Source organism: Coloeus monedula (assembly GCF_965178545.1).
Source record: "Coloeus monedula genome assembly, chromosome: 8".
Lineage (NCBI taxonomy): Eukaryota > Metazoa > Chordata > Aves > Passeriformes > Corvidae > Coloeus > Coloeus monedula.
In genome coordinates, this window is record NC_138788.1 from 34587875 (window position 1) to 34614174 (window position 26300).

General features: G+C 41.7%; 3 protein-coding genes across 3 annotated transcripts; 2 read left to right on the top strand and 1 right to left on the bottom strand.

Annotated features, from left to right (window-relative positions):
* Window positions 1-34: 34 nt before the first annotated feature.
* On the bottom strand, window positions 35-5030 carry LOC309575769 (ATPase PAAT). The gene is made up of 6 exons (XM_082286558.1): window positions 4806-5030; window positions 4524-4715; window positions 3427-3499; window positions 2687-2893; window positions 1547-2016; window positions 35-579 (listed from the first exon to the last, which is right to left on the bottom strand). Exons 1-6 carry the CDS (start codon window positions 4961-4963, stop codon window positions 351-353), a joined length of 1329 nt encoding a protein of 442 aa, XP_082142684.1. The 5' UTR covers window positions 4964-5030; the 3' UTR covers window positions 35-350.
* Window positions 5031-6739: 1709 nt separating this feature from the next.
* LOC309575678 (disintegrin and metalloproteinase domain-containing protein 9-like) lies at window positions 6740-22259 on the top strand (the record flags this gene model as incomplete). The annotated part of the gene is made up of 22 exons (XM_082286366.1): window positions 6740-6809; window positions 8476-8573; window positions 9415-9491; window positions 10138-10216; window positions 10946-11022; window positions 11816-12032; window positions 12506-12571; window positions 12652-12723; window positions 13366-13538; window positions 13995-14079; window positions 14965-15086; window positions 15949-16120; window positions 16860-16949; window positions 17181-17376; window positions 17499-17604; window positions 17799-17973; window positions 18361-18441; window positions 19118-19223; window positions 19859-19991; window positions 20409-20472; window positions 21506-21597; window positions 22145-22259. The coding sequence occupies 22 exons, from the start codon at window positions 6740-6742 to the stop codon at window positions 22257-22259; spliced, it is 2466 nt and encodes an 821-aa protein (XP_082142492.1).
* A 511-nt stretch (window positions 22260-22770) lies between these two features.
* PSTK (phosphoseryl-tRNA kinase) lies at window positions 22771-26087 on the top strand (the record flags this gene model as incomplete). The annotated part of the gene is made up of 6 exons (XM_082286367.1): window positions 22771-23055; window positions 23256-23514; window positions 24256-24454; window positions 24871-24946; window positions 25086-25179; window positions 25900-26087. The coding sequence occupies 6 exons, from the start codon at window positions 22771-22773 to the stop codon at window positions 26085-26087; spliced, it is 1101 nt and encodes a 366-aa protein (XP_082142493.1).
* Window positions 26088-26300: the final 213 nt, after the last annotated feature.

Genomic DNA, 26300 nt, shown 5'->3' on the forward strand with positions numbered 1-26300 from the left:
AAAAAGGTGAACTGATGACAAGTAGGTAAAAAGATACGCAGTAACTCAGTTTATTTAGAGTACTCCATTGCTCAAACTGGAACTGGGGAACTGTTCATACCTCTAGCAATGTTCTTTAAATAAATAAGCCACAAAGGGCATACAAAACTCTTATATTTAGGAAAAAAAAACATATTCTTAAGATCTTTCATAAAACTAACAACTGTGTGCAACAGTGGATAGAATTACAGTAACAAAATGCAAGTTAACAACACTGAGGTTCTTTATAGTTTTAACTCCATAAATACTAAGCTTTGTAAAGTGTAATGGCCCTTAAAGTATTTACACTGAAACCCTACCTCTGAATCCATCTATCTCTCTCCATTAGAAAATCCCTCATTAGAATCATAGTGTGCTTGTGAAATTTTGTTTGGTTTTGAGTTCTGAACCAAGTCCATCAAGAGAAACATTTTATTGTCTATGTGTGTCTGAAGAGCCTGCATTCGGCAGTCAATATAGTCCATTAGTTTCCTCTCCATCAGATCCAGATTTTTTGAAATGATCTTTTCCAAATAGGAGCAAATAGGCTGTTGTTCTACCCTGTAAGAAGAGCAAATATAAGAGTAAGTATAAACTATTTCTTAATGACAAGCAGTAATATAGAGATCTGGGCATCTGAACATCTTTTATGTAAAATCTCAGTTATCAGGCAATGAACTTTGGAAGGCATTAGGTTTTTAGCACAAGTAAAACACTCTGTCTGCCACACTTGAAATCTCAATTTTTTTTCATAAACATGCTATTGTATATAGTCATCTTCTTTCAACCTTGTTTTTTCAAAGGCTCAATTATGCATTAGAGAGTTTAGTTACATAAAACAAAATCCACACAAGTCAACAATATACACAGTTTGTATTCTGTCAGCGTGGCAGGCTGTCCTTGTCAGCAAAAGTGCTTCAAGATTTATCCAAACTATGCAACTCTGTGGGTTTGCATCTGCATTCTTTAAAAATACTGGAGCTGAGATACTCAGTCTCCATCAGAATCCTGATTCCTACATCTCACAAGTTCCACTATTGTTCCTGAGGTATCAAACTGGGTCACTGTGACATCTGCACTGTAAATACCAACAAGTGAGGAGGGACAGGAAAGATCAGTGGGACGATACACACCAAGTACAGCAGAAAGACTGTGCCACATTGTGTGAAAAAGGGATGATGTAATAAGAATTTAGGGGTAAAAGTAATCAAAATTAAAATGTAGTAGTAGATGAGAAAGACAAACTAAATGTGTATGAAGAAACTTGCTTTTAAAATTAGCTGAAACGGAGGTAGAAGACAGTTTAGTAACAACAAGTGATGTGATTTCTTCTGAAAAAACCCCTATATTCAAGCAGCTCATCTGAAAAATTAATTGCAATGTTCATCACCATACAGCCTTGAAAACCACGTACTCTAGGATTCACTACTGATGCTAATGAGAAGAAGATGCTTACATTATGCATTTTGTTTAAATTTGTCAATAAATAGTCAATACTGCTTTGAGAGATTCACCAAACTTAACTCACCCAACACTCTGAACACCTTCCTCTTTAGCCACTGCCCTTTTCCCGAGGTGCCTCTCTCCATCCTTGAGCCGAAGCTGATTCACCTGAGTGCACAAGTTTTGAAGAAAAGGAAGAAGCACCTGTGGGTTGGCTACATTTGGAGTTTCACCTGCTTGTTCCTGCACTTGCAAAGATCCCACGGCTTTCAAATCATTCCTGAGGTCAACTGCATTTTGCTGGGTAGGAAGTCTTTCAGAATCCAAAGTATTCCCTCTTTCAGGTACCTCTGAGTTCAGATCACGAGTTATTCTTAAGTCTTTATACAGTGCTTCACTTGTTAAATGATTTTTAACAGGCAAAGGTTCACTGGCTGATGGACTCAGTGATGACTGAAGAGCTGCACTGTGCAATCCGTCTATTGCAAGGTCACCTCCAAAGTCGGAATTTTTCCCCAAGATCCAACTGAGTTTGTCTCCAAGAGGGAAACTGTTCTGATGGGGAGAAAAACAATACCATTAATGTTGAAGTGTTAAAATATACTATAAATTATACAGCAATAACAATAGCTACTTTATAACCCAGCATTCTACTAGTGGGATGTAAATATTTCAAAAGCAGTTTTGAACTATATTCCTTCTAATATGAATGTTAATTATCTTGTCAGTCTCTCTGTAAGAAAAGAGCTTTACTGACTTCATTTTTACCACACTGTGTCCCCAAAACCGAATTATTAACATCAGATGGATTCAGGATTCTGGTGAAACAGCCCACCTTGCAGGATGAGGATCTGAAGTAAATGCTCTGTGAGAGCATGTTCCCTTTAGTTGAAGGTGACATGGTTATAATGACCTTTAAAGAGACAAACCAGCTCACCTATCTACACTTTACACATTCCAGGGAACATGCCCACCATCCTTGTCCAGCAGTGACAAAAGGAGAGCAGGGTGGCAGTGAAGCTTAAAACTATAATAATGCATAAAATAATAATAATCCTGGAGTACACAATCTGTACTCATTGCACTCATTTGAGTGGCAACAACTAAACCAGGCTTAAAATGGCAGAAAGTGTGAATTAAAAAACACTATTAAATAATTTTAGAACATTCCTAACTGGTAAAGTGCCAGATCAGTACTGTTCATGTTTGTGGAAAAGTGACTTACTTTCTGCTGACACCGGACCATGTCCATGAGCTGCTGAGCACCTGGAGACAACTTGGATCCCATGGATTCCATTATAGTTTGCACTCTGTCTAGATCTATGCTTGAGCCTAGTGAAGGAAAATCAGTTGCTAGTTTTGCAGACACTGCTTTCACTTCTGGAATTATTTTACTGATGAGTACTCTTTGTTTCTCACCAAAGGAGAGCAGCTATTGCAAGAAGGAAAAAGAACACTTTGGTTAGGAAAAAACATTTCATGTTTTCTATGTACGTAGGGGACAATGCATTGTTCTTTGAGTCCTGGGAAAAACTATGCTGAACACTTTTCAAGGAAAATTAAGCCAATTTCTCCTTGCTGTTATTCCCCACAAAATTCTGACTGGAACAGATGCCCCGAAGATGATTTTCTAAGCATTTAAAAGTAGTGGTCATACAATTTTCACAAGCTTATTTAACCCCAGAGCTGACAGTTCTAATTACAGATCTGCAGTTTATCTGGTTTATGGTTTTTTTTCTCTAAGACTAAATTATCTGTACCATAGTCTTCATGAAAAGAAAACTGATACCAATTCAAAAAGAGAACTCTGCTAACAAGACAAGGTACCTGCCAACAGATTTTTAAGTGATTATATGAAGAGATGAAGTGTATACAACCAATAATTTTACTAAGAGCAATGCAATTTATTCGATTAAATGATTAAAAAGCCAAAGAAAAGTAAAACAATACTGATCAACGCCCTACCTTAACTCTACAGGAGGTTGCAGGGCATTCAAACTTAAGGTACTTGTGGTATAAAGTAACCTCTTCAGTTTCACTAGAAAAATAAAATAAACAAGCTGTGACATCAATATACAAAGTACTTAACTGTTTTGTAGAAATACACTATCATGGTAAATATTCAGATAAAGAAACAAGACTGACTGGAACACATTTCTAATGCAGATTTATGGTTTCTAACAGCCGTTTCAGTTTCTAGTTTTTAGCAGTTTTTTACTTTCTAATAGCAGCTTTAGTGCTTATATGCAACTTGTAATGAATCTTATCAAATACGTATGTAAAAAATTACTTATATGTGTGCATGCACTGTGCACTAGAGAAGCTTTTGAGGTTCAGTACATTATTCACACATCCTCCCTGAGGCTCTGAGTCGGCTGGTTTCTATTTAGCAAATTAAGCAGCAGATGTGCCATGTAATGACTTAAAACAGAAACACTGCTTTATTTCTCCCGGCAAAGAATGGGAGAAAGTACTGAAGGGGAAAACAAAACCTTCTTTTTAAAATCTTCTCTCTTGTCCTTTGAAGAGTGAGATGACGACTTATCAAAGAGACAAGAGGTCTTTCATAGAACCCAAGAACGGGTTGGGTTGGATGGAACCCTAAAAGCCATCCATTTCCAGCCCCTGCTATGAGCAAGGACACCTTGCACTATCCCAGGTTGCTCCAAGCCCCGTCCCACCTGCCTTTACACTTCCAGGGATGGGGCAGCCACAACTTCTCTAGGCAACCTTTGCCACGGCCTCCCCACCCTCACAGAGAAGAATTCCTTCCTAGTATCTCATCTAATCCTGCCCTGTCACTATGAAGCCATTCCCCTCGTCTTATCTCTCCATCCCTTGTCCAAAGTCCCTCTGCAGCTCTCTCGCAGCCCCCTTAGGCACTGGAAATGGCTCTAGGGTCTCCCCAGAGCCTTCTCTTCTCCAGGCTGAACAACCCCAATTCTCTCAGCCTTGTTAAAGGCATCAGGTCTTTAACAGCAGGAGCCCTTTCCAGACACACACAGAACACGAGGTTGCCTGGAGCTGTGCGGGACCCAGGACCGCCCGTGCCCACCACTCACCCCGGGGCCGGGCGTGCGCCGCGGCTCTGTCCCCGGCTGGTGCCGCAGTACTCCTCGCCCACGTACACCTCCATGTTCCGGGCCTGGCTCACGATCCCCACGGACACCATCTCGGCGCCGGGCCGGCACTGCAGCCGCAGCTCGCAGGGCTCCTCGCCGCCCGCCCGGCGCTCCGCCAGCACGGCCTCGCTGCTGCGGGGGGGAAGCGATACGCGTTGTCCCGCCAGCCCCGCTCCCGCCCGGCCCAGCCCGGCGCCCCCGCTCGCCGCCCGCCGCCCTCACCCGGGCTCGCCGTCCCCCGCGCCCCGCCGCAGGCACAGCGCCCGGGCCAGGCCGCCCGGCGGGGCGCAGGGCCAGGAGCACCGCGCCGACACACAGCGCGGCTCCCGGCCTCCCTCCTCCGCCTCCTCCTCCGGCACCGCCGCGCAGCCGCTCGACATCGCGGAGCCCCCGGCAGCGCCCGGCGGGGACACCCCGGCCGGGCAGCGGCACCGACCGACCCTCAGCGGCGGCCGCCGGCCGGGACGCGCCTGCGCCGCGCGGGGGCTCCGCGCGTGCGCGCTGGGGCGCGGCGGGAAGCGCCTGAGGGAGCGCCCGGGGCTGCAGCGGGGAGCGGCTGTCCCGGGCCGGGAGTGGCGGAGGGACCCAGGCACCCGGAATTAATTCGCGTGGAAAGCACCTCTGGGAGTATTGAGTCCAACGTGTGACCCAACATCACCGTGTCAACAAACCATGGCAGCGAATGCCACGTCCAGTTTTTCCTTAAACACCTCCCGACTCCGGCACTTCCCTGGGCAGCCCATTCTAATGTCTAATTACTCCTTCTGAGAAGAAATTCCGCCTGATGTCCAACTTAAATCTCCTGTGGTGCAGTTTAAGACCATGTCCTGTTGTCCTGTCGCTGGTTGCCTGGGAGAAGAAACCGACCCTGAAGCTGTGCCAGGGGAGGATTAGGGTGGATATTAGGAAAAGGTTCTTCCCCCAGAGGGTGATCAGGCACTGAACAGGTTCCCCTGCTGGACTGAGTATCTCAAAGGTCTTTTCCAACTGAAATGATTCTTGGATTCTGTGAAATTTGGTAATAACGTCAAAATTGGAGCAGCGGGATTCTCCCGAGTTGTGTCCTGATAGTGCACCACACAGGACAGAGGCTATGAATAAATGAGGCCATAAATAAATGATGGGGTTCATTTAATTTTCAGTAGGATCTCAGCTTCTGGAGTTGGGAAATGCTGCTCCTGAGGCTGTGATAGACACAGACCCAGCGCATGAGGGTATCAAGTTCTGCTTCCACCAGGTACTTGGTGCAGGAATGTTCAGGATATTCTGGGGATGTGACTGTCAGGAAATGGACCTGAACGGGCTTTGCACAAGCTAATAGAGCAAATACAGCCAGCATCCTGCTTTTTGTCACTTAAGACGTTGTTTTATAGGATTTAGTAGCAATGGGAAACTGCATTTTCTCTGTTTTAATCAAAGAATTAATTAAAATTAATTAATGTAAATGTTTGAGCGTGTTGTCTCAGTCTCCTTTTTGTGTTTCTAAATGTGCTTGATACTTCTGAAATGCGCTGCAAATTCAACCAGTTTTAGAAGGGTTTCTTTTCTGCTTTTGGTGGCAATGTGGTTGCATGGAAGATTGATAGTGGAAGAGCGATGATCTGCACAGGATTACAGACTTCTGGTGAAGACAGTTGTGTTTAACATAGAAGGGACTGTGTAAAACCTCTGTTTTGGGGATTTTCATGTGTTCCTATACATAATATTTAAAGTAAAGTAGAAAAAATTGAAGACAAGAAGCTGAAATTTCAAAAAGTAAATTGATTCACACTAGTTTTTTACTGAGCTGGCAGTAGCCAGGATAAACATCCTAAACACTGTATTTGTCAGTAGCAATACTTTGTGTTTCTAATCTCATATGATCTCACTGTGGGATGAAAGTCCTTTAAAATAAACCAGCTTGATCCCGGCACGGGACGTGCTCTTTCTCCAATCAGCATTGAAGAATGTGCTGCTTTTTATTTGCATTAGGCTGTCTAACCAGTTTTCTCGCAAGCCTAATGGATTAAATTTTACTTCCCATTTCCTCAGCAGAGATGCAGTATTGGAGAGCTTTTTCTGTTGTTTACCTTCGGAGCAGACGGTTCTCGTTCTTCTGGTTTCCTGCAGAGCAGCCAGAGCCAGCTCGGATGCTGGAGTAGTTTCTCCAGGAAGTCATGTTAATGCACAGCCTATTTTTGTTCACTTTTGGACTAACTTTTACTGGAAAACCTTTCTGGATAAAAGGTAAGCTTTCTTTTTTTACATATTCAGAAAGTTTCTCCAAGTCTGCTTGGACCTTGATCGGAGTGATGGACACCTTTGATACCAAGTCACAGCTCTCCCTGTGCAGCCTTGCTCATTGAGAGAATCTTGGGAGAGATTACAGGTTGAAACTTTTTATAGTTGAGTTCTTTGTGGGTTTTTTTTTTCCTCCAGGCTGTAGTAGGTATGTAAATACATCATTTTCTGTGCAGGACACTGGTTGTGACAACTGCAGTTACTGTCACTGTCATCAATTGTAGAGACTGTAGAAAAACATTTCTTCTTCACTAATGTGAGGGGAATTCCTACAATTTCATTTTGATTCTTCATTAACTCATTTCTATAATTTGGCTTCACATTTTAGATTTAAATGTAATACCTGTAATGTTTCTTAAAAAGTCGTATTTTTATGACATGCATCAAAGATGGTTTCCTGCTTTCAGGTGTCAAAATTTGAATTGTTGAAAGAGCATCTCCATGGTTAGTTCAACATACACTTGACTCATGAAACAGAATGGATTTTTTCATTTAGATAATAAAACTATTGAAGAATAAGAGCAAAATCAGAAGTAAATACCAAATGCTGATATTGTTTTCAGACTGTTTGCTAATAGCAACTTCCACATTTTGATTGCAATTGCAGACTGTACTGTTAAACATATGCTACCTGCACCTAGCTTTTAAAAATCCTGATGTTATCTAACAGGGAGAGATCATTACACTGGAGAATCCTCCTCACTTTGAATGGCTGGTTGTGTGACTTTTCTGCAATTATGAATTCCTTTCATAGGAATGTGGGAGGCTGAGGGTGATTCTGTACTACTCTTAAGTGTGAAGAAATCTCTTTGTTTCCTTATAAAAGAACAATTTAATAAGGAAGAAACCACTTCCATTGTTAAAACCCATGTTATTGTTGATTCTTTTTAAAAGCAAATAGTTGTGTCTCTGTTGATCAAACCAGTTGATGAGCCGACAAGAAAAAGGAAGATGAATTTAACTTTACACATTTTTTTTTAAAGTCATTGAAGATTGTTTTTGTCTTTATAAAACCATTTACCTGAAACCAGATACTTGGCAGGCTTTTTATCTTTAGCTTCCTGCATTAGCATGTTGTTCTGGAGATAATTCTGATATCATGTAAAGGGCTACAAACCTTTTGCAAAGATCTGACTGTTGCTAGAACAAACAAAATGTAAGATTAGGCAATGGCCGGAGGCAGTGTGGTGAGCCAACTTTTCTTCCACACAGGAGGTGGACAAATTATATCCAGAGGACAACTAAAAGTATTCCTTATTCAGGACAATGGAGAAAGGAGAAGGCCAGCTGCACCAGTTTTCTGTGGTACATCAGGTTAAAAGCATCGGTCATGGAAGAAAAAATGACAAAGTCACAAAGTTAATAATCCAGAATATGAGAGAATTAAGATTTTGTTTAAATACTGTAATAATTTTTCTCTGTGTGCTCCAGAAGACCCCAGCTTTAATCTGAAGTAACTTTTTTCAAAGTCAGTTTGATCATTCCTGAACTATTTCACTCTTTTTTTTTTCTGGCTGGATCAGAATGGTCTTTTGGCAATCACCATTGTGCAGATGCCAACATAATGCCTTGTCCTTTCTAATTATTTACCAATTTCAAACTTTATTTTTAGGTGTATCTTCTCAACACACATCCAGACTTTCTACACTAGAAATAATCATTCCTCGGAGTCTGACAGGGAGAGAGAAACATCACCCATTTTCTCATGAGGTTTGTTATTCTGATTTCTTTTCTTCTGATATTGCTGCTTTTCCCAGTACTGTCCTATACTGCACACACACAATGGATGGTATATAGAGATTTTTGTAAAGAAATGTGCCCCACTCTCTCTCTTCTGATTCTTAGTGTTTTCAACTAGTTTTAAGTAAATTTGTCCCCACAAATGCCTGTGATTGTACTCTAAGTGCCTTCCAAACTTCTAATCCTGTTAATGACCTTGTAAGACAGAAGTGAGAAGGAACATTGAAGAATATTTCCATTTCTTCTGAGTCAGATTAGATGTTGAACTTCTGCTAACATCCATGCTGTCCATGTTCTGGTCTTTGGATAATAACCAGAGGATTTCAACCATGTAACACCCAAAGAGTGGCACAGGTTAAGAGATGAAAACCTGAGCCTTAACTCTTCAGTTCTGAGGTAACTTACCTTTGTGCCAGATATGGAGTTCATTTACTGAAGTAACTGTTAATGAAATAGCATGAGTCATCTTTGTGCAAACCAATTAGGAGATAAAAGACTGTGAGTCGTTTATCTGATTTACATAAGGAGTGCCACAAAGCATGACGTGGTACTTAGCAAAGAGGGCATTCATGGGCTGTGCCCTCCTGTCTAAATGAAAATATAGATTAATAGAATTTAAACTTTACAGAGGAAAGAAGGTTCAGTGTGCTGCTGAGACTTTGAAATATGGAAGCCTGGGGGTTAGGAATCTGTATTTTTTTACTTAAAACATACACAGTAGTTGGGCCTGTCTTGTCAAGCAAAACATGGAATTAAAAAAAACACGTAGAAAAATCACCTCATTAAATGATACCTTTTGTTCTGTTTTCAGGAGCATTCAGATGACAATCTTTCTTACTCAGTTAAAACCAGAAATGGAACATATCTCCTAAAGCTGAAGAAAAATAAGTATGTGATAGAGTGTTCTAAGGAATTGTCCTGTTTCAGGGTTAGTTGCTTACAGACAAGCATTTCTTATGCTGGAAAAATTCAGAAGAAACCATTTAAATGGCAGATTGTAGTAACTACAAAATGACTCTGGTAAATAGTGTTAAATATAGTGTCTCTGTTATGGTAGTATCTTGCAAATAGAAGGGAATAATAATTTTTTCTAGCCATGAAGAAATAAATTTTGCTTGGTTTTTTATTAGCAGCACAAATTAGCACATTTCAGAAAATCCTTAGGGAAAATTAGAATTCAGTTCAACATTAGCCTTTTATTAGCGGGGTAGGGATTTTATGTATTGTTGTATTTGAAAAAAAAAATTCTCTTTCTCTTGCTCCTCATTCCTGAACTTGTAATTGGCCAGGCTTTATGCAACTGCATCTGCTTAGATTCTTCTCTATGGATATTTTAGTTAAAATATATAATAATAAGTTTCAAAATAAGTTCTTTTCCAAAGTCTCCAGCTCATTTTAAGGCATTTTGTTTCTTGTGCCTGGATTTTAATAATAATTTAGTGTAGAGTGTGCTACTAACAGAATGTAGCACTTACCAGGACTCTTGACTAGTTTCTGGACCATTAAAAGAGCAGTAGTTTATTTTTGTTTCCAGAAAACTTCTTAGTGACGACTTTAAGCTGTACACATATGGGGAAAATGGGAAACTGCAGGCAACACCATCCAAAAATGAGGTACTGTACATAATAAACCTTCCCCTTTGTGTCAGAATTTCCTCAAACCAGGGAAGCCAAGAAAAAACATATTTGCTGGGAATGAGACTTCTTGGTTTTCACAGTGTAGCATTTCTGTTTAACAGTTACCAGTGATCTAAACATGAGGTTCAAGAGGGACTGGGCTGTTTCCCAGCATCCCAGTTTCCCAAGGTGTGAAAGGATTTGCCAGGAGATTATGCCAAGCCTGAATTTAAACCACCTTTGCATAATATGCAATTTAAAGTACAATGGCAGCATCAAAGCTCTATAGTTTCTAAATCCTGTATCAAACAAGCCTTGTAAATACTTCTAAATTTAATTTCAACTTTAAACTTCGTGTAAGCTCAGTGAGACTTAATTGGGTCATTTGTGCATGAAAGATCTTCTCAGAGCAGCCTTTGAGTGGACTCTAAGAACAGGATGAGCAATGTATATTAAAATATTTTTATAACAGATGGTGATTATGGGGCTAAACTAAAAAGCTGGCTGTGTTCTAGAACCAAGGGACCAAAAGCTATTTTAGGTACTCATGTCAAGTGATATTCTCCTCCAAGAAGGTCAGGATTACTTTCCAAGTAGGGAACTCTGTAAATTTCTAACAGCCAGCCCTGATGTCATGCAAATAATATGGTTAGTTAGAAAATGAGTTTGCAGTTGAAGGCAACCACCTTGTTTTGTCACTAATTATGTGGGTTTGTTGCATTTCAGACACACTGTTATTATCATGGCACTGTTGAAGGAATTGCTGACTCCACACTTGCTCTTAGCACATGTGATGGCCTTAGGTATTTCCTCTTGATATTTGTTTTTAATATTTCACCTTTTGATGAAGCTGAAACTCATTACAGGTTTTATAGTTTTCCTCAACTCCCACTTTTTCCCCCCTTTTCCAAAATTCCTTCCCAGAAAAAAAGATGAGAGGAACTGTAATAAGTATAGGCAGAACCTGGGCATGAACTGAGGCTTCTAGTAGTTGATGTGAATGTCTTGACCTGAGATACCTTTGTAGAAAAAAAATCTTACCTGATGAAGGTTTTGTTGAACTTCAAACATTCCTGCAAGTTACTTTGTCTTATGAATGGGCACATTTCAAAAGACAAATCATTTCCATGAAAAATTTTTGATCAAGTTTGAACCAATTTTTTGTGTTTCAAATACAATAAAATCACAAATGGGATAAAATTCACCCATGCATCTTTCAGGTGAAGTTTCGCAGTGAGACATCACTCACAATAAGTCAGGACATTTCCTGGCATTCCTTTAAATGAATAGAGAAAAGGGCTAAAAGAGACCATTTGCATCAGCTGTGTACCCAAAATCCAGACTCATTTACTAACAATTTGGATTTATTCTCTTTTTTCTCCTTCTTTTCTGATTCAAGAAGTGCACCATTGAGTATTTTAAATAAGTTCTGTTTCGTCTTTTACTGGGCATTTGAATTTACCCCCATATTCATAGAATTTAAAATAATAATTGATTTCAACATAGTGTTTAAGTATCCAGCTGTTACTCATTCACCTAGTCATAACCATGAGGGAAAAATGATGGAATAACATTTCATTCTTTTATGATTGTTAGGGGAATTCTCCACATTGGAGGCAAATGGTACGGAATGGAGCCGCTCAGCACATCCAGCACATTTGAACATGTGCTTTATGAACTGGAAGATGTGCAGGGTATCCCCTTCCACTGTGGGGTGCTGAATGGCAGCCTGGAGCACGAGATGTTTGTGAAGCAGTCTGTGAAATATGCATTTGCATCAAACAGTACCTCCAGCAGGGACAGGCTCCTCAGGGTAAATACATTTCTGTTTCTCCCTTGAGCTGCAGTCCAAGGCATCTCCAGAGCTCTTGCTCTGGACAGCATCACTGCAGGTAGGTTTGACCTGGCAGGACATTTCCTTGTGGCCCTCATTTTCATGGACACCAAGCTGGTGGGAGCCCTGCTAAGGGAATCCTGGAACAGAAAAGCAGCACAATGGGGATCTCACACAGCTTGAAGCAATCCTGCAGTGGAAGAGCAGAGTCTGCCCACGACAGCCATGGATAGGACACAAAAGGCATGAGCTGAATGGCAGCTCATGCATCCCAGTGTCTGACCCGGTGTGAATTACTGATGCAGAGATGTTTATGTGGTAATCTAAGACAAACTGAGCTCATATTAGAAATGCAACATTGCTTTATAAACACATGAAGTGAAAGTCTTAAGAAAGATAAGTAAAATACCTCGAACTTGTTATGTTAACTTACTGTGCTTTCTAATTTGCAGGAGAAGCGAGCTGTCCTGCCCCAGAAAAGTTATGTAGAATTATTTGTGGTTGTGGATCACAACAGGGTAATCATATCATCCAACACTAAATACATTTTAGTATTTTGCTAATTTTTCTCCTCTGACATTGTTATGGTATTTTACAGTTTTTGCTGAAGAATTCTGATCCTGCTGCAGTGCAAAAGGAAACAGTGGAGCTGATTAATTATGTTGATGGGGTAGGTCAGATAAGTTGCCTGGGTTCAGTAATTTCTATTTTATCATAGTTTTCAGAAGAGCAGCTAATGTAGTTCCGAAACTGTATTTGAAAGTTATACAACAATTTGTAACACAGTCAAGGCACATCACCAGTCTCTGCACAAGCCTTGTAGAGGTGCAAGCAGGGGGAGAGTTGCAAGATGGTTTTAAACCACTTCTGCTCTCCAGGAGCATGAAGCTTTCAGTATGTTTTACATTTTTTGGAAGAGTATTTCTCGTGTTTGTCGTTTGTTATTAAGAAAACTGTCAGTGCTATGAACAATTCCATAAGCTCTCTGATCTGTTCCCAGATTCTCCTCAAGACAATTAGGTAAGGAAAGAAATGGACATGGTCTTTCCCAAAGATATGTTTAGGTACTTTCATAAAGTAGATTGTTTTCAGTTACACTTAGTTTTATATTCTTAATATTTTTATTTCGTTTACATTTTATGAATATTTTATATTTTGCTTATAATTACAAATATATATTTAGTTTCAAAGAAACTGAAGTTATGTCTTGGTCACTATGTTCAGCTTATTGTTTACTCAGTTGTAATGAAGTCATGTTTCAGAATTCCATCAGAACAGCCAAGGGACATTAATTATCATTATTTTTTTTCAGATGTATAGAGCATTAAACATCCAGATTGTTTTGGTTGGATTAGAGATTTGGACAGATGCCAACCACATATCTGTAATGGATGGTTCAGCTGGAGATGTGCTGAGTAGATTTGTTTCTTGGAGACAGAAAGATCTTCTGAAGCGCTCAAGAAATGACGTTGGTCACCTCATAATGTGAGTTTGCACTAGGTGAGAAAACCAGCCATGCTGGCAGGGTTAATGTCTATGATTTGGGGGTTGTGTATTAATTAAAATATACCTGGAATAAAATTCTCTGCACTTCCAAACTGGTTTAACCTGGAAAAATGACAAGAAACTATAATGGATTCTTAAGAGTTAATCAACTCCAGGGACTGGGTGACCTCCAGAGGTCCCTTCCCACCTCAGCCACTCAGTAATTGAGTGCACTGACACAGCAGACTTAGGTGATGGATCATTATTTTCAAGCTTTTATTCAGATATCCATTATTAATTGGAATGAAACCCTGCTGTGGTGATCAATTCCTTCCTGACTTCAGGAAGACCAAATTTTGCCTTGCAATATTTCTTTCAAACTCATCAGTGTCTTTTAGTAGAAATCATGAACTTTCAACCCATCTTAACACCACCTCCAAACTGCTTCTGTTGCAGAGGGAGAAGCTCTTTCAGTGGATCCATTGGAATGGCTTTTGTGGGTACTGTGTGCTCACATGTCCAGGGAGGGTCAATCAGCACTGTAAGTACATCACAATTTGGGTATGGAAGAAACTGATCCTGGACCTACTTGGCCAAATCACCCTGGTCTTGGAGTTGGATGGTTTCTTTCATGGGGTTTCTTATGTAAAGACTTGTGCACATTTTACACCTCTTTTTTCCAAGTACTTCCCAATTTCTCTCTTTGTCAAATTGCAGCCCACTTGACTCATTCAACGAATTCTTTGGGTCATCTTTTGTGATTTATTTAACTCAGTGTTGCATAATTTTATCCTTATACCATTAAAGTTCATAACCACAGGGGTTTTGGGAGGGGAATGCAGCTACAAAATAAGGTGGTTTTTTCACTCTTTAAATATATAGAAAGTGAACATAATGCACCATAGTCTCAAGTGTCTGGAATTCCTGACAACCAGGCTGTAAACAGGCAAAAAATCTAAAAAAATTTGTACAAAACTATTTTTTTCTCCACCCTTGAGGCAGAACCAATAACTCCAGAGATTCCTGTCCTTAAAGTATGGATGCCACAACCTTGTGGACAATCTCAGAAAGCAGATTCTGTTCTTTAGCAGTACATTTGTTGTTGAAGACTCCTTTAAACTTGGTGTCTAATGGTGTTACAATAGAATAGAATCACACAGAATAATTTCAGGTGGGAGAAACCTGCAGTGGTGTTCTAGAACAATTTATTATCCAGAATATGATCCTCAGGGAAGGAGTGGCAGAATCTGGCCCTCCCTGAAAATAAAGTGACAAATTGTCAATCCTTGCTTCTTTCACCTTGCAGTACAATTTAGTATTTTGCCTTCATAGTCCCTGAGAGCTTGTGGTGTGAGTAAATCTCTGGGTACAAACAGCATTTTCTTTAGTTTCACTTTTTTTTTTTTAACCTGATTCTCTTTATTAGCTGAATCATAACAAAATGTTACGTCATGCCACAGTAGTTGCACATGAACTGGGGCACAATCTCGGAATGAAACATGATGATAAGAGGTGTCCTGCATCCTATATCATGCACAGCACAGATAAGTAAGATTTCCAGTTGTTTCATTTTAATAATTTATTTTATTTGCAGTGACTATGCCTTACAAGCTGTGAAACTGCTATGAATCTGGAAGAACTTTAGTGAATGGGGAGTTGCTTGAAAAATTTAATCACAAAGGTGGATTCACTGATTTAGAATTTGACATAATTTTAATTTATTTGAAATGTTAACTGTTTCCTGACCCAATCACTCTATATTTGTAGCATTCCTAAAAATATATTTGGATTTTATTTATTTTTTTTTAATCATAGCATGTTGCTGGGGTTTTTTTCAGCCTGTTGAGAATGTTTCATGTATACTCACTGGGTTTGTGCAAATATGCAACAAATTTTTTAACAGTTAATTAAAAAAAACTTCTTGGCTTATCTTTCCCTCAGTTCATTTGTTCTTTGGTTCCCCTTAAGAGAAAAAGATCAGAATATTTTATTTATCCACAGTTGTATTAATAAATCAGGGTAACTGAACACTGGACAAAACTACTCTAGGAAGGTGCATTCCTCAGTTCTTAGGACTCCAAGTTAAGATGAATACCTTTCTGAGAATATTTTTTAATCAAACATTTTTAGGCTCAGTATAGAAAAGGAATTTCTAAGGCCTGTTTTTTACAGGACACCAGAATAGATACTCTGATGGTCTCTCTGATTCTAAAAGCATTCATATTATAGTAGTATTTTAAATTTCTAGTACTGCACTTTGATGCAAAGGAAAATAAAAATTAACTATCTCATGAGCTCCTAGCATTATGAAATATAATATTTATGATAGAACAACGATGTTTTAAGAGCTTGAGTTGTATGTTCTCCTGTAAGCAAAATATTTATAATAATAAAATATTATGATTTCCAGTGGGTCCAGGAATTTCAGCACCTGTAGCGCTGATGATTTTGAGGCCTTTATTCTAAATGGAGGAGGAAACTGCCTCAGAAATCCTCCCAAAACAAGTAATGTGTACAAAGAACCTGTCTGTGGTAATAATGTGGTTGATAACAATGAAGAATGTGACTGTGGCAAACCACAGGTAATGCATGAAATTGAGCTGGATACTTGTTGTATATTAATATGTTATGTTATGCTATGTTATGTTATTCTGTATAATCCTGGCCTTTTGACATACCTAATTGCAATATTATCTGAGGAGGATTTTTTGTAATTTTGCATTTTTACAAGCAGTATTGAGATAAATTTTAGTAAAAGTTTAAAATCATCCTTTGATTTTGATGTGGACTCAGTTAAGGGCTATTGGACTTCACAGAACATTGAGGCACTGCTGAGAAAGAAGTGAGATTCGGAGCAGAGTCTGTTTTGTTTGGTTTTAGCATCATGGCTATTTCTGTTCCATGACAGAGACTGTTTATCTGTAGAACATGTACAGGTTTGTTAACTGTAACCCTTAAGCTTTGCCCACACAAAATGACTTTTGAGAGTCACATTTGCATTGTCAAAATGTCCCTCCAAGAATGTATTGGCTCACTCTTCAGAAAGTAAAAGTGTCTCAAAAATCAATAAATCAAACAGCAAACCCTGGTTCCCTTGGCATCCCTGTGCCACAACACATCAAAACAGGTGTTTTTCTGATGACTTGTACAAGTAACACAGCAACAGTGTCTGCTGGTTCCTTTCAGGGCAGAAGAACGTGAGAACATGACACAGACAGTTATTTAAAGTTTGGCTTGTCCATCCAATGTGGACTGATGAGGTAGTTTTCCTAGCTATAGAAAAAAATTGAAATAGTGTCCCCTTTCCATGGCTGTTCTCAGGAGTGCTCCAACCCCTGCTGTGATGCTGCAACCTGCAAACTCACACCTGGCTCACAGTGTGCTCAAGGACTGTGCTGCAAAAACTGCAAGGTACACAGTGCTTTATTTAACTAAATTGTTACTATTCACTAGGATTTTTTAATGTTTGAAAAGAGCTGTCCTAGTCCTCTTGACATATTTTCAAATGGCATTCTCCAGTAAGACAGCATGTAAGAGGAGAATTTGCCTTCCTTAAAACAACTAAATGTTCCCAGTTGTCATTGTTCCACACTAGAGCTTCCTCTGTTGGAAACTAAAAGTGTCCTCCCTCTCTGGTCCTAGTTTAAAGTGGCAGGAGCAGAGTGCAGAGCAAAACAAGATGTCTGTGATCTGCCTGAATACTGCAATGGAAGCACTGCCTACTGCCCAGATGATGTTTACATCATGAATGGTCACCCATGCAGCAACAGCAAGGCTTATTGCTACTATGGAGTGTGCCAGAGCTTTGATTCACAGTGTGAATCTATATATGGGAAAGGTATGGTTCTCATTTAATGTAAACCCATTTGTAGTCTCCTGATAGACATTTCCAAGTTTTCTTTTTCCTATGTTTTTCAGACAATGTAGTGGCTTACTGAGATTCACTGGTTTTTTGTACAGGGGCACGAAAAGCACCTGATATATGCTTTGAAAAAGCAAATATTAAAGGAGATAGGTTTGGAAACTGTGGAATGAAAGGTGGAGTGTACAAGAAATGTCCTGTCCAGTAAGTCACCACCAAATAAATACCAATCCTAAAATCTTCAATATAAAAAATATATTCTGTTACAAAGCCTTAAAGTGAGAGATTGAAAAGTATATTTTCATGAAATGCAAGCTAAAAGGTTGGAATGTTTGGTGTATTTGCACCAATACTGATTTTTATCTGTTCACCTTGTGAGTGTCCTTCATTCCATTCAGGCACAGTCTGTGTGGGAAGCTCCAGTGCACATCTGTCAGTCTTCAAAACCTTCCTGCCTGGAGCGTTGTCAATAACGCATCCGGGGTTTTGTGCTGGTCCTCTGACTTTGACTTAGGATCAGATATCCCTGATCCTGCTCAAGTTCATGATGGGACAGCCTGTGGAGAGAACAAGGTAAGAGGAATCACAGCAGCATGACAGAATATAGTCTGATTGGAAAGTTCTGAACTTCCAAAAGCATTACATGGCTCTCTTGTTCATATGCCATAATAAAATAAAAATCTTTTCAGATCAGTACATACAAAACATTAATTAGCTCTTCAAAAATGGGGATGCTACAGTGAACTACATTATCAGTTATTCAAATTACTCCCTCAAAATGCATCCACAGAGGTAAGCAAACCCAAGACAAAGTCATAAAATTCTGAAATACTGGCTGTTGTATCAGCCCTTTTTCTTAACATGTAAGTGAAAGCTGCAGACTTGTAAACATACACACATTTATAAAAGGATGGGACTTTTTAAGTTCTGTGTTTGCAAGGCATTAATTACTTGTTCCAGGCCTGTGTAGGTTTTGAATGTGTTGATGCAAGATATCTGGGCTACAACTGTGATGTAAAGCAGAAGTGTAATAAGAATGGGGTGAGTATCTGGTGCTTCATGTCCTGTTTCTAGACTGTGCAAATTCCCTACATTAAAGCAATAACCAGGCAAGTGGCTTTCCTTTTTCCTGATCTGTATTAAAAGTTAAATCCACTTTTTTTTACATGTAACTCGTGTTGCCAGAACACTGCAAACCTCTTAGCACTAACACTGAGAGGCATTTCTTCTGAATTTCCCAAGGGAATTTTTTAATATTACTGAGCTGGTGAATTATAAAAGGAAAATATTCCTTTGAGGATGACAGTCTAGTAATTCCTGATTTATATATGTCACTATGAAAAATCAAAATGGAGTCCAAAAGTTGTAAAACTGAGGTGGTCTCTGGACTGTGATTTATTACAGGCAAATAACACAAATGTTAATTTAGAGAGAATTACCATGGGGCATCAGTATCACTCAGTGGTTTGGGATGTTATGGAGGGGCAGAGCTTATTCCCAGTTAATATTCCATGTATTTCTATGCAATACTCTGCAGTATTTCTTGGTTCCACATGCAATTACAGAGTGGAACTCCAAATCCATACGGAAGGTTTGAGTGGCCACTCTCAGGGAGGTGGTGTTTGACTAATCCCTGTGTTTGGGCTGTAGGTGTGTGACAACAAGGGCAACTGTCCCTGCCTGACTCATGCATGACTCCCTGTTCTTTGGGCTGTAGGTGTGTAACAACAATGGGAATTGCCACTGCAACCCGGGATGGGCCCCTCCATTCTGTAACCAGTCTGGCTACGGTGGCAGTGTTGACAGTGGTCCAGCTCACACAGGTAGGACACTGAAACTGGCCCTCATTCTGCCCCAGGGACTGATAAAATAATCTGCTAATAACAGTGTCTTTTCAACTGTTTACCACATGAGACACTTAATCATGAACTGACTTGAAGAGCAAACATTATTATTTGATAAGGAAGTAGCTTTTGCTGGCCTTTACACATGAAATGTTTTCCATCTCTTTGTCTAAAAGCAAAGTTCATAATCCATAGCTTTCTGAGGAAAATCTGTGTTACTTTCTGTGGAACTTTATTGAATTTTACTAAATTTGTACTTTGGGAAAGGGAGAAAATGTTTTGTATTTATTAAAAGTTTAGGGAGGTAAAGCAAACGTGAAGATCAGTTGTAGGTAAGCAAATACCAAAATACAAAATGAATTTGTCTGCTTTAGAATTACTGAAAAAAATTTATGGGAAAGGATGAATGCTGCATATATATATAGGGTGGATAAGGCAGAAAGTTTTTGTAATACCATAAGGCCAAATCCTACTTTTCTGATTGTAGCATGTTACAAATTTCAGTGAAGTTACTGATTTTAATCTACGACAATTTGAAGATTGTACTTTTTACAACAACAAAAAAAAATGGCTTTAATATTTTAAATTCCATCATTTCAATTATTTTTCCCTAGATACATCACTTCGGGATGGACTGCTGATTTTCTTCTTCCTCGTGCTGCCAGTAGCCATCCTTGCAGCAGCAGCAGTAATGAAGCGTGATGCAATAAGGAGAAAAGTTTGCAGGAAAAGCAGAGGACAGCACAGGTATTTCCCTTCTTACAGGGATTACAGGAATTCCAATACATGACAGTGTGCTACAGGTCAGTGCAGCAAACCAGGGATGCTTTATCTACACAAAGAATTCCACACCTCCTTAAAGACAAAACTGCCCTGCTAACAGCAGTACTGGGGAGTTTAACAGCTCAACCCCTGCTCCTTGGTAGTACAGTCCAGATCCTCCTCTTGGCAGTTCTCAAGCATTTTTTTCCCAAATACATTGCATTTTCCTAATTGTTATTGATAATTGTATTGCACAGACGTGGGGGCAGAGCATATTGAAATTGCTTGTCAGGTACAGAAAAGGATAGCCTCAAAAGCAGAATCAAGATCTCTGAGCTGTAGCCTTGTCTTTGGAAAACTCTGCATCCCTGAAGGGATTTCTTGATGTGATTTCTGTTTCAGGGATAACAGTGCAGAGCAACCGAAGCAAGGCAACAGAGCAAGTCATGACACAGAAAATAATCAGGTAAGATAGATGCAGACTTGCATTGTTTCATGTTGGGTGATCCAAACTGCACAGTGCCTTTTCTCCATCACAGTTAATCATCACTTCCTGATACATTGACACCACTTGTATTAATTCTTCAGCCAAACACTGGAAATGCTGCTTAGCCAGGCTGTGGGTGTAGTTCTGCTAAAACTGAATAAAAATTATCAAAACAAAGTGTTGCAAGAGAACATGAAGAAAGTCCCAGAAAATGAGAACTAGTTCTAAAATGCCATTAGCTTAATACTGAATAATTATCTACACTTTGTGTTTTCTGCTAACCTGATTTTCTGCAATGTCTTTTCCAGCCTGCCCCATCAAGTCACAATATTTTTACCATATTGCATTTTCCTGGTACAAGGTTTGTAGTATTTAAAACCTTCTTCACTTCATCTTTCCTATGTTTATGTTGCTGTAAGTGAAGTTATTGATGGTTTGTGTCCTGCTTAGGGAGATTTTTCATGCAGCATCATGAGCTATAATAGATTAAAGGCTTGAAGGAGAAATGTTGGTTTACTGCTTGTTTAGATAATAGCATAAACGCAGGTAAATGCTGCAAGGGAGAGAAAGGGGCAGAGAGAGTTAGGTGTAAATGCCAGAAACTGTTAAAAAATGGTAAAGAACCAGTTTAACAATGTCAGGTGTCTCAAGTCATGAAATACTAAACACAGTGTGTTTTCCACACTTCAGGCAGCCAGTCCAAACCCAGCTTCCTGCAGCTTCCTCAGGACCTCAACGACCCCCAGTCCCACCTAGACCAGTTGTATGAAATGTTTCTTGGGAACCCTCAACCAGTGCTGACAAGTAACTGACCCAAAAGACAAGTGAAAGGATTTCAATGCTCCAGTGCTCTCCTTGTGCAGCCAAAATGCCTTTGGAAAGCAGGTCCCTCTGGCAAGGACTGGGTGCCAAGAGGCACTGAGCACAGATTTGGTGATATCCCAGTGTTTTGCTACTTGCTGCTGGCTGTGTTTGTGCCTCCTCTACCTCACCTCTTGGTTTCATAAATCAGAACCTGAAGTTCAACTTGCACAGGATTGAACCTGTGAGTGTCAGAGAACAGGACTCTCCCACGGTGCTGCCTCACTCTCAGGCCACAGAGAGGTGAATTCAGTTATTCACAGACGTAATTCAAAGATGGGAGATCTGCTCTTCCCCTCCTGGGCTGTCCTCTCCTCAGGACATTGCCAGGAACTCCGAGGGCCTGCAGAGCCAGGCTTGGGGACAGTCCCTGTGCCCTGCTCTGACACCTGCCTGCCACCAGCCCTACCAAAGCTGGGGCCCAGAGCCCACCTCTCACCTCCCACCAGCCAAGTCAGCTTCCATTTCAGGTAGTCTGTAAAAGGAACCTCACATGGGGACACCAGAAGGTCTGTAGGTCATGTCTCCAAGTCTGAAAGAACCCATCCCTCTCTGTTGTTACAGAAAATAGGGGATATTGGGAAATACACTCTACAGCTCCACAGTGGTTCAGCGTTTACTGGGTTTTGCAGCTTGAGATTTTCCCTAGGAACTGATTCCACTACAAAAGCAACAGATTAACTTTTGTCCTTCTAAATGGGACAGTCAGAAACCAGCACCGATTTAAAAGAGGATGTATGGAGTGACACTGTTTGTCCAACTGGGCCTCCCATCAAATGTCTCCATGTAGGATGGATCCAGGAAATCCAGGGAAAAGAGTCTCCACCAGAATGGAGAAGCAGCTGCAGTGCAGAGACCAAAAGAACAAAGCTGTGGATATGGGTCCACCTGTCCTTGGGGAGTAAAGCACACCCGTGTTGTCTTCATGCAAATTTGGGAGTATAAACTGGGAAAAAAGAGTGAATAAATGATAGGATTGCCTCACCAAGAAAATATTTCCAACCCCTCAGATTGCCACATCACTGAAGAACTGGACCAAAGAACCCAAAAGAGATTGCTGGCAAAAAGTCTGTGTCTTCCAAAGAAGTGTCCTATTCCTTAATCCCCCAGAATCTCCAATTTTTATTATTAAATATCCCTATCATTTAGACCGCAAGTATCCTATTACACTGATTTCATTTACTACATTACAATTTAAAATAAATCCTCAGGGGCAGCACACTTGGTTGTATCTTTGTTTTGTGATCACCACAAAAGTCGCTGCGGGGATGGCGCTCGGGGGCCACTAAAGCAAATTCTTGAGCCTATTGTGACACCAGAATTGGGTATAAAAAGGGTAAAACCAGAGTCGCGTAACAGGGGCCGTTTCTGGCCCTGCGCTTGGGCCGAGCCCGCTAGGGGGCGCCGCGCGGACGCATGCGCACAGCGCCGGCGGAAGCGGCGGGAGCGGCGGGAGCGGCAGCGCTGGCGGCGGCGGAGCAGCAGCAGCAGCGGGGGAGCGGCGGCGGCGCCCGAGTGGGGCTGTGCCTGCTGTGCGGGCTGCCCGCGGCCGGCAAATCCAGCCTGGCCCGCGCCCTGCGCCGCCGGCTGCCGCAGCGCCCGGGCTGGGCCTGCGCGCTCCTCGCCTACGACGAGCTCATCCCGCCGGAGGCCTTCTGCCCGCGCGCGCCGGGGGCGGGCCCGCTCGAGCCGGCCCCGTTGGTCAGTGCCGCTGCGCTCATTGGCCGGTCCTGCGCGCCGCGGTTACGTCACCAGTATGCGGCCGGCGTTGCCAGGCAACGGGACGCGGCCGCCGCGGAGCCGGGGTTGGGCCGGGGCCTTCACGGGCTGGCCCGGGGAGGGCGGGAGCGCTCAGCAGCAGCGATGCGGGGCCGTGATCTCTCCCCTTCCTCTCTCCACAGCTGCCCGGCTGGAAGCGGAGCCGCCGCGAGCTGCTGCAGTGCCTGGAGGGATTCCTGCGGGCGCTGCTCACCGGGGCGCCGCTGCCCGGCCCCGCGCAGCCGGGCTGGGAGCGCTTCCTGGGTTGCTGCCGCCGGGAGGGGCTGCTGCCTGCCGCGGAGGGGGACGCCGGAGCCGCCTCCCGGCCGCTCGTCCTCCTGTTGGATGACAACTTCTATTACCAGAGCATGCGGTACGAGGTGTACCAGCTGGCCCGCAAATGTAATTATTCCTTGTTCTTCGGCATGGGGCTGTTTGTAGGGAATTCGGTGCACTTCAGCTGCTTTCTTTCAAGTGCTCTCTTGGAGCGTTGGTTATTCTGAATTGCTGGATATGTGTAATATAGTAGTAATCTGTGTAACTTTATTACTGTCTTATTATAAATTGGTAGATCATGTAAAATCCTTCCTAGAGCAGCCTTAAAGCACCTTCCAGTACATAAGGAGGCTCCAAGAGAGCTGGAGGGGGACTTTGGACAAGGGCATGAAGTGCCAGAACAAAGGGAATGGCTTCCCAGTGCCACAGGGCAGGGTTAGATGAGATATTGGGAAAGAATTGTTCCCTGGGAGGGTGGTAGGGCTCTGGCACAGGTTACTCAGAGCAGCTGTGGCTGCCCCTGGATCTCTGGCAGTGTCCAAGGCCAGGTTGGATGGGGCTTGGAGCAACCTGGGACAGTGGAAGGTGTCCCTGCCCATGGCAGGGGGAGGAATGAGATGGTCTTTAATGTCCCTTCCAACCCAAACCATTCCATGGTTCCATGTGTTGATCTCAGACATTGCTTGTGCAGCCTTGAAGGTAAAATTATGTTCCCTGTTTGTTTGGAAACAAATCCTAGATTTGTTTTCATGTCATGCTCAGAACCAGTGCAGAAGCTCCTCATTCATGTAGAGCTCTTCTCCTGCATGTTGCTCTCAGAAATTGTTACTTGAACTGTTTAAAATTGTGTGGTTCTGTTCTTTTTAGATTCCTTGGGCTTCTGCCAGTTATTTTTAGAGTGTCCACTGGAATGCTGCCTGCAGAGGAATCGCCTCAGAAGTGATCCTGTGCCTGAGCAGACAATACATTTAATGGCAAGGAAAATAGAAATGCCAGATCTCAGGAAAAACACTTGGGAGCAGCACAGCCTCATTCTGAGTAGTTCTGATTGCATCTCAGAGGACAAGTATGTTACTGGATTGATCCTAGAGTTTTCCCTAAGAGCTATTTTTAGTGGTAGAAGCTTCTTATTGTATCTACAGAGTGTGTAAAAAATATTCCCAGTGGTGATTTTTGGGAACCAGGCAGTTACACAGAATTCAGGCTCGCTGGGAGCTCACAGCCACCATCCCTTGTAGAATTAACCTCAAAACTCACTGTATTCCTACCCTGTCATTGAAAATCTCTGTAAATTGTCTGAAACACTAAGACTGGAAATAATGTGAGTTGCAATTGTTATTCATCTCAGATTGTTTCACTGATTGCCTCAAAAATTTAACTGAAAACTTGCCTTTTTTTTTTCTGTAGCATCATTATTACAAAATAGAAGAAAAAAAATCAGTGTCTGATTGCTGTGGTTTAGTCTGTTGTTTGTTTTCTTAGTGAGCAGATCATGAATTTGCTGACCACTGCTTTGGAAAATCCAGAGAGGCCAAACGAGGAGGACGTGGAGCAAAAGGTAGCACTGCTGGGCTTCAGGGCACAGCCTTGGGTGCTGACTGAGGTGCTGCTGATGTGTTGTTTTCAAAAAGCACTTCAAAAGTCAAGTAAATTTAAAGAGTTTGCTTGTTTTCTTCCTTCCTGGTGACCCTGACCAGGAGGCAGCTCGAGCCATCTGTGCAGCCAGTGCTGTCCATCAGGCTGACCAGGCATGCAGGAGGGTGATCTCTCAGGCAATGAGGGATGCCAAAGGTACCTCTTCTACCTATCCTACCTATCCTACCTACCTTAGGTGCTAACTGGCAATGGAAAACAGTCCCTGGAATTCCCCTGGGGTAGATTGTTCAGAAATTCTATCCCAGCAGGTGTGCCTGAGGCAATGGCCTTCACAACTCTAGTCAGTGTTATTTGTGGAAGTTTGTAGATTTTAAAACCAGTATTATTTATTAATTGTATTAAATACAGCTTAAATAAACCCACTTAGTACAGAGCAGCATTTTAAGAGGATCTTAATACTGTTTTGGGACACATGTCAGGAAGGACAGGGGCTTTGCAGTCTGCACTGGTTTGCTCATTAGATTTCTATGAGGAGCAACTCAGTGTCCTTAACTGAAAAGCTCAGCTCTGTGCCTGTGTTCAGACTTTCCTCTGTGACCAGGGACAGGAAGGAATGGCTGCAGCTGTGCCAGGGAGGGTTAGGCTGGATATCAGGGAAAGGTTCTTCCCCCAGAGGGTGCTGGGCACTGCCCAGGCTCCCCAGGGAATGGGCACGGCCCCGAGGCTGCCAGAGCTCCAGGAGCGTTGGGACAGCGCTGCCAGGGGGGCACAGGCTGGGATTGTTGGGGGGTCTGTGCAGGACCAGGAGCTGCACTGGATGATCCTGATGGGTCCCTTCCAACTCAGGATATTCTGTGGTTCTGTGATTTTGTCTGTAAGCATGGAGTTAAAAGTTCAGCTTTAATTTTCTTTTAGGTAAAAACATTCTCCCAAGTGAGATGAAGAGCCTGGCAGAAGAACTCAACAGACTGAAAGCAGAATTTTTGGAAGACTTGAGGCAAGGAAAGACTTTGAAAACCCAATATTCTGATCCTGCTACACGTGTAATTTCTTCATTCCAACATGAGGCAACCAATGTAGTAAATAAATATATTTGTAAATAATGATGTAGAGAATGCTGGGTGTTCAGGAATCCAAAGTGTTTCAAATGCAGTGCTCCGAGTGCTGCTGCTGAGAGATCTGAGGTACAGCTCCCTTCCCTGGAGCCTCTGTGCCTCCTCTCCCTCCTCTGATACGGAAGAGGAACAGTCTAACCAAGCTGTTCTTGGCTGTGGAGATCAGGCCAAGAGCAAACCATCCTGAGACAGAAATTTCAT

Excerpts from the sequence above, each read along its gene's own strand:
- LOC309575769 (XM_082286558.1), bottom strand. The coding sequence starts at position 4,963 with ATGTCGAGCGGCTGCGCGGCGGTGCCGGAGGAGGAGGCGGAGGAGGGA. Across the intron at positions 2,894-3,426 it reads CAACCTCCTGTAGAGTTAAG|CTGCTCTCCTTTGGTGAGAA; the intron begins GTAGGGCGTTGA and ends TTCTTGCAATAG. Across the intron at positions 580-1,546 it reads GAAGGTGTTCAGAGTGTTGG|GGTAGAACAACAGCCTATTT; the intron begins GTGAGTTAAGTT and ends CTCTTCTTACAG.